The following is a 15,835-nucleotide window of genomic DNA, read 5'->3' on the forward strand; positions in this document are numbered from 1 at the left end:
ACTGCATTACCAGAAAGTGCTCAAAGCAATTTCCAGTGGCGTGGGGATGTCACCTCTCATCATAGCTTCCTGTCTCTTCAACCCATCATTGAAAACACCCCAAAACCAAAGCCATCCAAACTACTCTGTGTCTTCTTCCAGTCACCTTTCATACAAAGAGATTGTCTGCAAGCTTTTACAATAACATTTTCCCCCTTCCATTTCAGCTCTTTGCCATGATCTCTGCACAGCAGCCACCGTTCCCCAGCAAAATTCAGGGAGTAATGGACTGCCAAACCGAGGAAGAAGAAACTTGTGAAGAGCAGTATGACTCTGAAAACTGCACTTGCAGCTCCAAGCATACATCATCAATGGCAGAATCCCACTCAGGTTTAATCCAATTTAAATACTGCAATTACTAGGGCGTGCTAGCATTTCATACTTTCACTTTTCTCAGTCTTGAAATAGTAGATGCCACCATGTCACTACTTCTTTCTATCTCTATTTTTTTCCATTTCTCCTTATGCTTGTGTTTATTATCAGACCACATCCACGACAAGGACTATCTCTATAATCAAGATATAAGTTTAAAAAGGTCTTTGGATTTTATTTAGACATCTAAGAATTATTTCTCAATTACAATCAGAGATGATTATAATACACATTAATTGGGCTGGCACTGTTGAAGCCATGGTATTACAAGTTTTAACAGGCTAAACTGCTCAAACACCTACCAAGGACTTCAGACAGGCATCAACTAAAATCCATGCAGGCCAGAGCAAAATTTTTCTTTGCAGTTCAAGTTAATTTTTTATCACCTATGCATATTGTGCTAACTGGCTTCCAACAACAGTGCAGTCCTTCACAACAGTGTCCTTGTTCTCAGTAAGATCAGACGGAGCAGTTCAGCAGAGTTCTCACGGAAAAAAAAAATCAAATCTACAATTTACAAGGCTGCTTGCTATGACGAGACATGCTAGCACAACTGTAGTACTTACACTTGCTGGACAGCACTGTATGTGTCAACATACACTTAAAGAGTAACTTACAACTCTCCTTTTGTGGAAGAAATTAGAAAACAACCACTAAAAAGGGCTAGGTTTTCTTCAACACAAGAGGTAAATCCTAAATCCTTTTTTACAAAAGCAGCTTGATGTTCTAGATCTGCTGGCCCCGCAACTGAAAACTACAGCACACGCCCCTACCTAGCACACTTGGGCATAGTATATGAACTACGGCACACCCCAAAACACAAGGTAACTTGGTCCTGAAAGTCTTCTAGCTGTTATTAAGAGAGTTATATATTTGAATTAGTAGATTTTTCTAAAAGGCTCATTTCTATTCATAAATTGCCTACGCAAACACTCGGAATGGCAGGAAATGACCATTGCTCCTTTCACTCCTGGGCCAGCCAGACCATCCACTTCTGCACAGCAACTAGTCTCAAGACCAATGGCCTGACAGCTTCTTTAGCCCACATGCCTACACACTATTTTGCAAAATACTTTTTACCCTTTCTTTAACAAGTTGCATATAAACACCTGCATATACAAACAACTACGATTTTTGTCTTTTCTCTCTCAGATTCACCAGTAACTCTGAAGATACTACAGAACTGGGTCCCTAGAGTTTCACCCTACTTTGATAAAGAGCACTACACGTACGTAGGCCACCAGATCGTCATTCAGGAGTCCATAGAACACTTTGGAGCTGTGGTGTGGCCGGGGGTAAGTACCTGAAACAGCACCCAGAAAGCTGATGTGACGGAAGAGTAAACCATGGCAGTGGCACACAAATATTATGGAAGCTTTCTTAGATGGCGCTCCTGACAATGGAGGTTTCCCTAGGCAGAATGAAGCTGTGAAGTACTTCAGCAGAAAGCTCTGTCTCATGCTAATTTGTCAGTTCATGGCCAAAGAACTGTGGCATGTAAGTATTTGTAAATTGGATGCAGATATTTAAAAAAAAAATTAAGGGAGCCTGGGAAGAAGTGTTCAGCTTCTTCCATGTTTCCCATTAGTCGCTGCTGTGAAGCAAACAACAGTGCAAAAAGGAGGCTGAAAAAGAAAATTGTGAGAGATTAAATAAAGGAGTTTAAAACAATTATGCTTCTTTTAAAGAACAAGCTGGAAGAGTTCCATTGCAGTATGGAAAAATCAAAACTTCAGTCTTTGCTTCTCCTGCTCTTAAAAACAGAATTTTTTTGTGGACTGAGAAAACTGCCTTTGAGGGAAGAGAGTCAACTGATAAAGACATGAAAATTAAGATTTCAAAGTTTTTCAGATCCACATTTATTGAAAAAGCTCACAGGAAACAGCAGACAATTTCAAAACAATAGAGAAAAAGAAAGTGTATGGGCGAGTGAAACAGTATCTTATTTTGAAATGTCAGATCGTCAGTTCTCAGATTAATCAGGTGTCAGAATGCAAACGGTAAAACTCTCCAAGAAAATCAAGAGGTTGCACAAATTGGACTGGTGATTCATTAGCTGTCAGCTTCCCCAGAGCAGGTAGCCAGTGTTGCATTATGAAAAGCACAAGAGTTAAAACAGTAACAGTAATACAACTCTAAAGAAGAGAAGCAAAAGGGGGATGTTAGTTTCTTTGGCACCCATTTATGTTGTTTATAAACAGTTGATTTATATTCCATTGATAAGATCTTTACAAAGGTCTGATAAGCAATACTTCCATACAATGCACAGCTGTGAGGTTTTTTTGTTTGTTTTTTAAAGTTTATACTATTATCAATAGACAAGTGCTGAGCTGGTAAATGACAGATTTCTAATATTTTCTTTGCCAAAAAAAAAAATAAAGCAACAACAACAAAAAATCAGTTTTCAAAAAAATCTCTGCTGAAGCCTGAATCTACTTTATGATACTGATAATAAACCGTAACAATTATGATAATAAACCAGAACATTACTTTTTACATATTGTTAATCCTCTTGTTTCCTGTTCTGACTGTATGGTTCACATCTAAACACTACCTATCTTGAGCTGTCAGAGGACTCACAGTGTATAGAAGTGTGTAGCAAATCCATATCCCATAAACTTACAAATAGAATCATAGAATGGTTAGGGCTGGAAGGGACCTTCAAAGGTCATCTAGTCCAACCCCCCTGCAAGGAACAGGGACATCTCCAACTAGATCAACTAAATAAGCTGTTAAATTTTTTTATATTAAAAACAGGACACACACTAATTCTTTCCATATTACATCCTTATGTTACAGCCTTCAATGTTTTTCATTGTGTGAAAAAAACCTGTATAAAAACATCTAATGAATTTTTGTGCAACTTACCTGTCACCGCTTATGGATACGTGTTAACTGTTTTAGGCACTGGCTTTATCTCAATATCTGGAATCAAATCAAGAACAATTCAACCTCAAAGACAAAAAAGTTCTGGAAATTGGTGCTGGAACAGGCTTGGTTTCCATCGTGGCCTGTATCTTAGGTCTGTAAATTCATATTTCCTTTTGCATTTCTTGTGAAAGGTGATCTAGATCTGCCACTTTAAGGCAATGAAGCAACAGTGGAAGCAAACTTTGTTTGTCCCTTTTTTTTTAAAACTGAAAGTGATTTTAAAATACTGTTTATTAATAAAGTAACTACCCTAGTTATTGGTGAGGGGGAAGCTGGGGATGTTATGTAAACAGGTTTTTTATATATATACACCCACACATGTATGTATGTTCAACTACATACGGATGAACTGAAAAAAATTAATCTTTTCTTTAGGAGCTTACGTTACAGCTACTGATTTGCCTGAAGTTCTTGAAAATCTCTCGTATAATATTTCAAGAAATACACAAAACATGAATATGCACAAACCCGAAGTGAGAAAACTGGTATGGGGAGAAGACCTCAACGAAGACTTTCCTGTATCAACTTACCATTATGATTTCCTACTGGCAACTGATGTTGTATACCACCACACAGCTTTGGACCCCCTGCTAGCAACAATGGTGTATTTTTGTAAGCCAGGAACAGTATTACTATGGGCAAATAAATTCAGATTCAGTACAGACTATGAATTTTTGGAGAAACTTTGTGATATATTTAACGTAACCATTCTAGCAGAGTTTCCAGAATCAAACGTCAAGCTGCTTAAAGCCACAGCAAGAGAGAATTAAAGAGAAAACTACTACTAATTTTGATTTAATGGCAGCACCTTACAGTTTGGAATATTTTACAGCATTAAGGTGCACCTTCTGTGTGTTTATGTTTGTAAAGTTGCAGTTGTATCCGAGTTCTGCATTACAAGTTATGAAAAACCTGGCAAGACAAATGATACAGCAATTTGTCTCTGGTTGATACATAATGAACTTTACAAACAGACCAATTTCACTCCACTGAAGGAACAATGTTAGTAGCAAGAGTCAGTAAAAAGGCTTTAACAGAAAGCACTGATCATCTGGGCTGCACTGAACTTCTTTTGCTTGTAAGGGGTTTTCTTTCAGCAAGTTTCATTTATATACTCTTTCAGAAACCAATACAATTTTCAGCTTCATTATATGTTTTTATTAATTATAAAATAATCTTTTAAAGTATCAGAGTGCACATGGTGTTTTTTGATCTTCAACTTCGCACATTTATTCTGCTGTGGTTTACATTTTTAACATTATTAAACATATATGTATAGCTTTACAATACCTGATCAAGATTTAACTGTCTGGCACTTTTGTACATGTATCAGTCTGTCCTGATACTCGGCTTCACATGGATTTTTGAGTTTGCCTGAAATCACTCCAAAATGAAGATATACAAGAGCACCTATGCATCAGCAATTCTGAGTTACACACTGTAACTGTTGGAGAGGTTGAATTTTTCTTAAAAAAAATTTATATGTAAACTCTTGCAAACAATACAGGTAATGACGCCCCGTTACTTTAGTCTAATAAATAAGATTTTAGCTACTCTTGTAGTAGCTTTAAGGCCTTCATACAATTGAAATTAAGATCAAACTTGTTAAAATTCAGTTTACTGTAAAAAATACAGAGCTTTTACAGGTTTGCAGTTAAAAGTAACATTTAAGAACCTAACATGCATGCAATAAGCCTTTCCAGCCTAATTCCAAATCCTTGCTGTTGGCAGTTCTGGCACATCCATTGCCAGCAATGGGATGCACAATAAGGAAACTCCCTGATGACAGGAGTAAGGTTAACAGGTATTAAGCTGTACCCAGGTGCCTTTACTGATAAATACACACAATTTAATAATCAGCATTCAGTAATGAAAACATGCGTTCCAATAAAAAGTCAAACTTATCTTTTCATATCCTGCTCCATATAAAATCAGTTTAAGTTTACAATTACTGTTTTTCTAGAATACACAATAATCAGGTGGATACATGACAGGAAGCCAATTTTCAGTGAAAGTTGCACAATGAGTCCATCCAAGCAGCTTCATTAGCTGAAGAAAAAGTAAACATTAAAAAAAAGTGAGAAGCTCTAGGGTCTTACTCTTTTTTTAAATCTAAATCCTTCCAACAAACATCGCATTGATATCAACATCTTAAAGATATCTTATCAGAAAGATAACAGATTGGAGAACTGGAGATCTTTGATTTACTTAGTCCTGAAAGGGGAAAAAGAAAGCCATTCTACGTGATCTATAGCCTTTCAATCCAATGCACAAAAATTTTGTCCTAGGAGTTACAGTAATTCCCATTAATTCTCCAGCTACATTCTACCAGCAATATTTGTGATTAATAATAGTAACAATAACAGTGGTTAAACAGCAACATAATGGGATTTTAAATATGCAGAAGATCTTTGGCTAAGTTGTCTCTACTTTTTTTGTGTCCTACAGTAAATTCCTGAAAGTAAGTCTGCTAAAAATGAGTTACTCAGAAATTAGCTATTCTAGAAGAAAAACCTGAAGAAATCACTATTAAAAAGGGAGGCCAAGTCACAAAAGCCTGCATAAAGTGAAAACATTAAGTTTAGTCAGTTCTACAATATAAAAGGTATCAAAAATTCAGACACACTTGTATCTTACTTTTAAAAGCTTACTCAGCATGAACATAGCCCATTACTTCACAAAATACACCTTACCTGAATGCAGTTTTTCAAGTTGTCCTTCGTTGGCTTCTCTTCTGCAAGTTTTGTGGCAAACTTGAGACCTCTCCCATACATTTTATTAACCAATGCATGCTTATAGGCAAAAGTCAAAACCTACAATGTGAAAACAAACCCAAATTAGATATTTTAATCTTACAAGGGTTAATGAATAATAGCAGATTCTGTTCAGGTAGCCAAAGTGATTTAAACAAAGCAAAACATTTACACAAGATAGCTTGCATTTTTCTTTGCAGTTAAACAGATGATTCACAGTAGTAGTTATAAACATGAACTTCCTAGAGACTATTTCTGGCTTCATGAACACATTTGACTTCAGAACATCTTACGTAACACAGATGTCACCAATTCTTTATTCATCACATTTATAGCTTCTTTGGATTTTCACTCTCTAGAGGAAACTGTATGATATTAAAAAAGTAAAGAAAAAAATCAAGAATGAGCCAGGTATACCTTTGACCCACAGAAACAAAGACCCAATTGAGAGCTTTGATTCCTAGAAAGTTACAAACTAACTGCAGAAACACGTATGAACATACACAGTGAATGATACATACACACACACAGAGAAATGCACATAATTATAAACAAGCAATGAAGACAGGTAAGCATGAAGACAAGCCTCAGGTTTTGGGTCAGCTCCTCAATATTGGTAATTTCTGAAGAAGAGATTATAAAAAAGCTTCCTCTTGATAGTATTAATTCTAAAGAGACAGATTACAACACTTGTCAATGCTATAACTAACGCATGCCAATGAATGTGTCTACTGAAGAGCTAATGTTAAATAAATCAAGTTCTTAACACCCAAACACTGACAGCGTTCAGGGTGTTGCAAGATAGCTCATAACACTTCACCAGCTACAGCACTAAGACTTTGTGCAATCAAGACATTGTTTCATATATTCCCTTTGGAACATTCATAGTAAATAGCCTCTTTTTGATTTTTTACTGAGGAGTGGCATAGCAGCAAAGTTGGGAAATACGATGGTGTTTCTGTTGGTAAAGTTTAAGAAATCTTGTATTAGAGTTTGCTATTTATTTCCCTGCACTCATTACAGTATTTTTCCTTTCCCCTGACTCCTCCAACAAAAGTTAAATTTTCCCAATGTCCACTAAAAATATTCCATTAAGAAAAGCTAACAAAAACTTCAAGGATGTTCAGAAATAAATACTTGGCATTGCAGTCAAAAAAAAAAAATTTCTTAAGAACATAAACACTAAGGAATCTAAAATCCTGATCCTGCAAGGACTGAAGAACTTGACTAATTTTAGCTGCCTGAACACTTCAATTGAATGTTAATTGCACACACAAGTCTTTGCAGGATCAATACTTCAAAGACTGAGCTAAAAAAAAAAAACAACAATCTTAATTATCAAGCAAGTAAAGGTGTAACTTTGAAGCTCTAAAGTATATGTCAAGCACTCAGTTGCTCATTCTTCTTCTGACTTCAAGTACTTTTGTTGTGTTGAAGTATTCACTTAAGCTGTTGTAGCTTAAAACACACACATATATGCAACAATGAGCATACAGCACCATTCACATAGATTTTCCAAATATTGCTATTGGAAAAATACTTTGCATGCTGCATTCTCAATCCAATTATTTTGGATATTTCACTAAAGCAAAACACATTAGCAAACACTTCTGAATAACTGCTGAGCGGATCCATTAGCAGACTTAGTTGGTTAAACTAAACTTAAAAAAAAAAAAAAAATCCCTTCTGTAAAAGGTGATAGAACCACAAAACAAAACCAAACCAAAACAAAAAAGGTCAAATGAAAAATGCATTGGAGATCTCAGCAAATATAACATATTGGAGGCTAACCAGAAATAATGTCACTGCTCTATTAAGAAAGCTCTTACCTGACCCTGTAAGTTTTGAATGGTTATTGAACATCAGTGATAAAGGCAGGAGGAAAGCCACTTGACAGCCTTTCTTTCGTAACAGGGCTTCCTAGAGTTTTTGTGGCAAGAAAACAAAGCATTTTACGAAACACCCTTGCTCTGGCCAAATAAAAGATTGGGTATTTCTAAATGAGAAAAAAAGTTCTCTGCTGGACCAAAAGGTTGAAAACAATGCTCCAGGAGCTCTTGATAAAAGACAATAATTTCTGTCTTAGTCCTTGGAAAAAAACCCCCATCACCTGTATACAAGTTAAGTAAAACTACTAAAAGTTCATTAGCACTTCAGAAGTTAAGAATAATGCATGAGATGCTTTAAATCAGAATAGGTTTACAAGCAAAAAAATATTATATAAGGAATAAAACTTTAACTTGTACGCATATTGGTCAGATTAAACCTTATAATTAAAATATCGCAAGCTTTACCATATCACAGAAGTGAAGACTATGATTCCTTGATATGTGTAAACAAAATGTACACCGGAGTGCTATTAAGATATAACAGAGAAAACAGCTGCTATCGGAACGTGTAACAACAGCGAATCCACCCATTTGTAGGATTTAAAAGCAGTTGCTAGATGAAAGACTAGGAATGAATTTTAAGTATTCGATACTATTTCATAATTTCAAAAAATGTAATTAAGGCTAGCTTTTACGGAACAAATGACATGGCCCAGAAACCGACCAAAGAGCAATAAACAAAGGGTAATAAGAAAAGGCAATGTGTACTTCTATGATACTGGGGGGGAAATCACTGTTAGATACTTTATTCCCCAAGCAGCCTAACTTGCCATTGGCTACATAAAGATGCATGTTTAGGACAGTAAATTCCTGAAACGATCTCTCTCAAGACATTTGCCAGGCTAAAGTATTTAAAAGCCTAAAAGCACTCTTTAAAAAAGAACACTTTTTGAACCCAGCAACACTAAACTACTCAAAAAACACCCCACTTTTCTAATATCCTAATACTAATACCTATGAAAATGAAAGCAGACTTGTAGAACCAGTTACTTCATTATTTAAACAACTGATTACAATTAATCTATATTTACAAATAATTAAAATACTAGGTTAAGCGATATCATCTATAGGTAACACACTCCAACCACTTGTAAGAACACTGAAGATGTCATGTTTACAATTATCAGAAAATGAGATTTTTCAGGTTCATATACATCTATGGTAATAAACTAAGGTTTCTTAGCGATGTTTGTTGACTACTATCTGCTCTATCAATTGGCTTAATACAAATAAAAGTAATATTCATATAAAAAAACTGACTCATCGTATTTCTAAGAGAGGGAGGAGAGTCAAGAGAATCAAGTATCCAGCAACAAGTTTTTGGCAGCGACTGAATACGATTAGCTGGAAGAGACAGCTGCATCTGACAGTGCAGACATTAACATGAAAAATAATCCAGGCTAAAGATGGTTAAAAGACAGGATGGAAAGATCTGGGACTTTTATTAGTTTTTAACCTTATCTTTAAATGTGACTTCAGGCTTACCCTCAACAGCTAATGTAAAGGTTAAGGGGTTTTAAATTCTACAGACGAGTCACTCCCAGTAATAAACAGGCAACATCCTATTACTCTCCTGTAGCAGTTTTGTTTAAAACTGGGGATTTTGGCCTATGAGTTTTAAAGCTATGTTTTCTGTAACAGAAAAATTGCATTACTAAAAACACTAAAGCACTATCACAAATATGTTAGCATAATCAAACAAATACTTGATCGAGCTGTCTCACATGGAGTTTATTTGAAATGCTTTTGTGTACACAGAGGACAAATGTTTTCTTTCATGTTTCATTTAAAGTAAACCTTCGGAAATAAGTGATGTAACTAGAATAGCTGAAAGTGTCAACAAATGCCCTTACTATCACGAGTCAGCACCAGCCTCCCTACATACTTGCTACAATAAGGGCAGAAGCACAATAATTCAATGGAAAGCAGGCAATTCAAAGGAACTCAAGAATGACCTGTGGCAACACAGGTGCTACACCTGCAGAGAGGTGAAACAAGTGATAGTACTTGGTTTACTAGAGGGTGAGCAGAAACACACAGAGAAGTGATGATGTTTCTGATTCATCTTTAAAAACAACATAAAAGACAACATGGTCTCTCTTACTTAGTCTTTCAATTACTGACATCTGGATGAACTCTGACTTATGGGAAGCTTAGAAGTAAAGACACTTAGAGCAATGTTCCTATCTAAAGCCATAGATATACTTGAATGATCAGTGCAGTATTCAAGCACTTTATTTCCCTTCTCACTCAGCTGTTCCATCTTTCAAGTGCCAATGTCACAAAGCCATGTCCACATACAGGAAGATCTCCATGTTTTCGGTTCCAACATAGTGCTTCAGAATAAGCTAACTGCCTCTTGAGGACTCTCATTTGAAGGACATTCACACAAGGTCTATTCCTGATCTTGCATCGCTACTCCGCTTTGCCCTCCCTCCTTCCAAACCTCTTCTATTCACCAAAAGGCAAATGAGTCATGCAAGGTTAGGTGATGGAGCCAAGACGCAACACTTCATTTTATCAGACTTTTCCAAGTCAGTCCAGAGTAGCATCACAGAAAGGCCGCTAAAGCCATAATTTCTTGTCTTCTACCAAGGTGAATTTTACCAAGTGCAAGTGAGCTGGACTGAAGAACACAACCAACACTTTTGCCCTTACCCTAGCAAAAATACTTGTTTCTTAGACAGAATCTCTTTTGAAGCCTTAAACGCTACTTTACAAAATTAAGTCCTCAACACTGTTCCTAAACTCCCCATCTCAAAGGAAGCAAGCGACATGAACAGTACGGTTCCCCTTAAACAGTCAGCTTCAAAATTTCCCACTAACAGTCTGCAAAATAAAATTATTTGCACTAAGCTATTCAATTTGTTTTTAAAATAGCAAAGTATTCAAGTAGTACAACAGCATATTGCATGCAACATCAAGGTGGCGATTTATACAAGTGTTTCTTCCCAAGAGACAGAAGCAGCTGGAAAGGAGGAAGACCAAAAGCCACTGCAGATATTTAAAACATTCTATTGGCCCATCTCTAGGGCAGAAGACACTTTCTAAAATTCAAACAGGAAGGTGAGAGATTTTAAGCACAATTCCACCTCCAAAGCTTGTCAGCCATTATAAATAAAAATGAATGAATACTGATCAGACAGCTTGAACATAAGATGCAGTTTGGCAGAGGTGAGGGAATGAAGGAACCGTAAAGTATTAAGTTAATTTTTGAGGGAAAGTTACAGCCCATGACACGTGCACAGCTGTTCGCCCAGTTTACCACAAAGACAGCAGGGATATAGTTGTAATTTTTTTCTTACCCTTTTTTGTGTCAGGCCATATCATAATTATGTAGCCTTAGTCATTAATAGTGACACTCGAAAAAAGCTAAACAAAGCATAATTGGATCCTTATCCTATGTTTATGATTTGGAACAATCAAAGAACATTCCATCACTGACTGGAAACTGTAGTGCTAACAACTGAAACAGCTGGTCTGGAACAGTGTCATTGCTAACTACAGCCAGTTCCTAAGAAAACTACTAGATGGATATGACACCTGTTAATAAAGGAAATGAAAGACTATGAACAGCAGCAAGCATGAAACTTCTAGGAAGCAAAAAAGGAAAAACAATAAAGTTTTTTCTCAATTGCAAATAACGCCTTTGGCCCTAGCCCTAGTCCTTTTCTGCAAAACTGTTATCAGGGAGAATCATTAGAATGCTCTATTATCTTCTTTCAAAGCAAAATGGCCTTTCAAAGAGTTTCCAGAAAAAGAAAACCCCAAATTGTGAACAATTAAAAGTCTCAGTTCCAATAATCATATGAAAGCTTTAAGTAACAGCATGTATTTCTTTCCCTTCAAACCTTTTTTTTACCTTATCTGGAAGTACTGCTGGGATTAGAATTACTGAACAGTACCACAGGAGAAACGAGAGGATATATGCATGTGATCTTCAGATATATTAAACCGACAGCTAGCAAAACTAACACCACATCATTACTGACCAACATACGTGCTCCTAGATCACAGAAAGCATGAAGAAAACCACCACAGAAACTAGTGAGCTACAAAAACCACTTGCCAAGCAGTCACTCAATCACAAAATGGTTGAAGGCAGAAGGGAGCTCTGGAGATAGTCTATCCAACTTCTGCTGCTCAAAGCAGGGCCACCTATAGTAGGTTGCCCTGGATCATGTCTGATTAAGTTCTGACAGCCTCCAGGGACTGAGACTTCACCACCTCTCTGGGCAATCCATTGTAGTGTTTGATCACCCTCATAGTAAAAAAACCCAAGCAAACATACCACACCACCCTCTCCACCTACTCCTTCCAAAAAAAAACCCCCACAAACAAACCAACAACCCCCACAGAAAAACCAAAACCCAACTTTTTCTTAAGTAGATATTCCTGTGTTTTAGTTTGTGCCCACTGCCTCTTGCCCTGTCACTGGGAACCACTGGGAAGAGCCTGGATCCACCTTTACTCCCCCATGATTTATCCATACCCAAACAAAATCATCTTGAACTTTCTCTTCTCCACAGTGAACAGTCTCAGTCTCTCATATGACAGATGCTCCAGTCCCTTTAATCATCTTTGTGGCCTTCACAATACCACTTATATTAATAATCATAACTACACTGACACAGGGTAATTTGTCCAGCAGCAAGACAACATAGAAGATAAACTGCGGGCCAGGCAGGGTTGAGTAAGTGAGGCTAGGTAGGGTACAGGACAGAAAGGTTGCAGAAAAGCACAGGACAACGATGTACCTCAGGAGTCATTAGGATGTAGCATAATAGGCTCGTTTTCTCTGTTTTCAGAAGTCGCTCACTTAAAATATCCAGAGCACTCTAGAATGCTTCTGGGCTAAAAGTATCCTCAATGTGCTGGTTTTGGCTGGGATAGAGTTAATTTTCTTCACAGTAGCTCCTGTAGGCTATGTTTTGGATTTGCGACAAAAACAGTTTTGATAATACAGCGATGTTTTAGTTATTGCTGAGCAGTGCTAGCACAGAGTCAAGGCCTTTTCTGCTTTGCCCACCACCCCACCAGTGAGTAGGCTGGGGGTACACAAGAAGCAGGGAAGGGACACAGCCGGGACAGCTGACCCCAACTGACCAACCCATACAATATGATGTCACACTCAGCAATAAAAGAAGAATAGAGAAGAAGGAAGGGAGGATGTTCACAGTGATGGTGTTTGTCTTCCCAAGTAACCATTATGCGTGATGGAGCTCTGCTTTCCTGGAGGTGGCTGAATACCTGCCTGCTGATGGGAAGTGGTAAATGAATTCCTTGTTTTGCTTTGCTTGTGCATGCAGCTTTTGCTTTACCTATTAAACTGTCTTTATCTCAGCCCAGGAGTTGGCTCACTTATGTTTCCAATTCTCTTCCCCATCCTGCTGCAGGGCACTGAGCAAGTGGGTGTGTAAGGCTCACAACAGTAAATCAGTTTAGATTTAAGTTATTTCCGTATGAAATGCTACAAAAATCTAGAAAGTTTTGTTGGCCTTTCAGTACCAATTTAACCATACAGAAGCATCAATCTTCAGAGCAAAACCTGAATACACACTTAGACAAATCCATGGTCAAGGCAGTGAGAGACAGGTTCAATCCCTAATCTGTGCAATTCAGATCAGACTTACTTATTCCATGCCCAGAGCAAACAGCTCAGGAGTGCCAGGAATCAATATCTGTCTTGAAAAAAACCCTGTAACAAAGAGTGATAAACTCCCAATAAGATGTCTATATTGGCAGTTTTTCCACTGCAAATATTGCCATCAGCTTTAAAAACAATCAAAAGGCAGAAGTACACCAGGAGTCACTATACTGGAACACAGTACTGCATTTACAAATAGACAGCAAGAAAAATCACGTGCCAGATAATATGATTAAAGCACAAAATCTGCTACCACAGGATATTACAATCAGCTAAAGATTAGAAGAAGAATGCTGAAAAGAGGTAGGTGTACAAGAATATATACATTAAAATATATACATTAAAAGAAGTGAGGGTAACCACCATCAACCTTCTTGTTCAGGCTTCCAGCTAAAGCATGAGTTCTTACTGGGAGGATTATTTACTGTCAAGCAAACGAAGCAATTTTTTTAATTTTAAAGTTTTTCTTTTATAACTATCTGAAGTGCTTTGGGAATTTAATTGAATTATAAACAAATATACATTGGTCACCTCATCTTCCGCTAGAACAAAGCTGTATGCAAGAGTTGAGTATAGCAACTAATTAATACTCAGTAACTCAATGGTTAAACAAGGTCAAACTCTAAATTAAAAGCTACATAACGAATCACCTAAAACGGATCCCCCCCTGCCCCAGCCCCGGAACTTCTGTCCTGAATGAAGCACACAAAAACTTAATCTCAGAATGAGGAACCTTGAAATGACAAGGAAGTCTGTGCTAATAAATATGTAAGTGTAATTACTTCCAAGGATTTCTTCCTTTACCTCTACAGACATTAATGACAGCAAAACACAAAACTTCTCTTGTCCATAGTGTAGAAGAGGCTACAGAATGCAGGACTGAACAGAGTAGGGATGCTGCACACTTCTGTGTGTGTACAGCTAGAACAGTGCAGTGGCTAATCAAAAACATATCCTGAAAAGTACAGAAAGAAGCAATTCAATAAAGCAAGCAGCTTTTTAATGGAAATCTGATACTGTTCTATACCCTTCCCTTAACCTCTACATTCACATGCACAGAGATAGGCTTACCATGGATTTAACAGACTTGGTAAAACCTCTGTGCAAAAAGGTCATTAAGGAAGCACAACATACAGAGACAGCATGAAAAAGTAGAAGGGAGGAATGTATGAGGCTGTGCACACAAAGGCGGTGCATAATTCCAGGAGAAACCATTAAAAAACCCAACATGCAAACCAAAAAAAGCCTGCTCTGCTCTCTTACCTTGCTGTCAAAAAGATCAGTCCATTTTGTTGTTTCCCAGAATGTCTCTGTTAAAGCTTCTGAGCAGCTCTCATGATCCTCATCTTTGCCTTCTGCATCACTGGAAGCAGCCCCTTCTTGGGCCTGCCGATGAAGAAGTTGGTCAGCCAGTGCACTTCCTTTTCGACAAAGTGCATCCACTAAAGTAGTCTTCTGTTTTTCCATTTCACTAGAAAAAAAACACAGCATGGAAAATATTAAGGACTTTTTGCAGATACCTCATTAAAAATAGAATCAGTGCTGTACTGAGATTAAGCTAAAAAGTTTACTTCAGTTAGTACATACAAAACGAAGACAAGCACAAAGATACATTTTTAAAGTATGGCTATTTACCATAAATTAAGTGTAAAAAAAAAATGATCTAGACACTATGCATTAAATAAGCTAAATCATTCTTCTAAGTCTTAAACACCTTTGCTGTCTTAAGGCAAGGGCAATTCAGGCTTCTAAAACTGAGTAGGACAGCATCTAGAAATACAGCTTTACATTTCTTGGCATTATGAACAGAGAGAGTCAAATCCAACACTAACAGAAGCAGATACAATTCTGCTGACTTCAAAGGAATTGCACCCATTTAAAGCACCACTGAATTTGGTGTTCAATTTCAGATGTTAGAGATTCAACCACATGACCTAATGGGTCAACTTACCAAGAAATGTTTAGAATGAAGGTTATTATGTCATAGGTTTGCTTTTATTTCAGCAATGCTAGAATTATACAGAAATATTCAGGATAGCTAGAACAGACAGATTAGCTTTACAACTGAAATCTGGTATTTTATTTAAAATAATCAACAAATATGTATCTCTCCTTTCAAGAGCCTAATCTTCAAATCTGCTGCTCTATTTGCGGCTAAAACAGCACCACACCACACACTGTGAAATCTACCAGTTATTCTCCGG

The 15,835-nt window shown here is 37.1% G+C and overlaps 2 protein-coding genes across 2 annotated transcripts in view; one reads left to right on the plus strand and one right to left on the minus strand.

Annotated features, from left to right (window-relative positions):
- The first annotated feature begins 215 nt into the window (after positions 1–215).
- METTL21C (methyltransferase 21C, AARS1 lysine) lies at positions 216–4,126 on the plus strand. Its single transcript, XM_009990939.2, has 4 exons — positions 216–369; positions 1,564–1,706; positions 3,316–3,433; positions 3,718–4,126. The coding sequence occupies exons 1-4, from the start codon at positions 216–218 to the stop codon at positions 4,110–4,112; spliced, it is 810 nt and encodes a 269-aa protein (XP_009989241.1). The 3' UTR covers positions 4,113–4,126.
- Positions 4,127–4,134: 8 nt separating this feature from the next.
- Positions 4,135–15,835, minus strand: part of TPP2 (tripeptidyl peptidase 2) — a 58,427-nt gene continuing 46,726 nt past the window's right edge. Inside the window, exons 28-30 of the mRNA XM_086620013.1 lie at positions 14,895–15,102; positions 6,036–6,155; positions 4,135–5,391 (exon numbers count right to left, since the gene is read on the minus strand). Of these exons, the coding sequence (XP_086476139.1) occupies positions 5,302–5,391; positions 6,036–6,155; positions 14,895–15,102 (418 nt within the window). The 3' untranslated portion in view covers positions 4,135–5,301. The remainder of the gene's footprint in view (positions 5,392–6,035; positions 6,156–14,894; positions 15,103–15,835) is intronic.

Source organism: Tauraco erythrolophus, chromosome 1, assembly GCF_009769465.1.
Source record: "Tauraco erythrolophus isolate bTauEry1 chromosome 1, bTauEry1.pri, whole genome shotgun sequence".
Taxonomy (NCBI): Eukaryota; Metazoa; Chordata; class Aves; order Musophagiformes; family Musophagidae; genus Tauraco; species Tauraco erythrolophus.

Excerpts from the sequence above, each read along its gene's own strand:
- METTL21C (XM_009990939.2), top strand. The coding sequence starts at position 216 with ATGATCTCTGCACAGCAGCCACCGTTCCCCAGCAAAATTCAGGGAGTA. Across the intron at positions 370-1,563 it reads AATGGCAGAATCCCACTCAG|ATTCACCAGTAACTCTGAAG; the intron begins GTTTAATCCAAT and ends TTTCTCTCTCAG. Across the intron at positions 1,707-3,315 it reads GAGCTGTGGTGTGGCCGGGG|GCACTGGCTTTATCTCAATA; the intron begins GTAAGTACCTGA and ends TAACTGTTTTAG.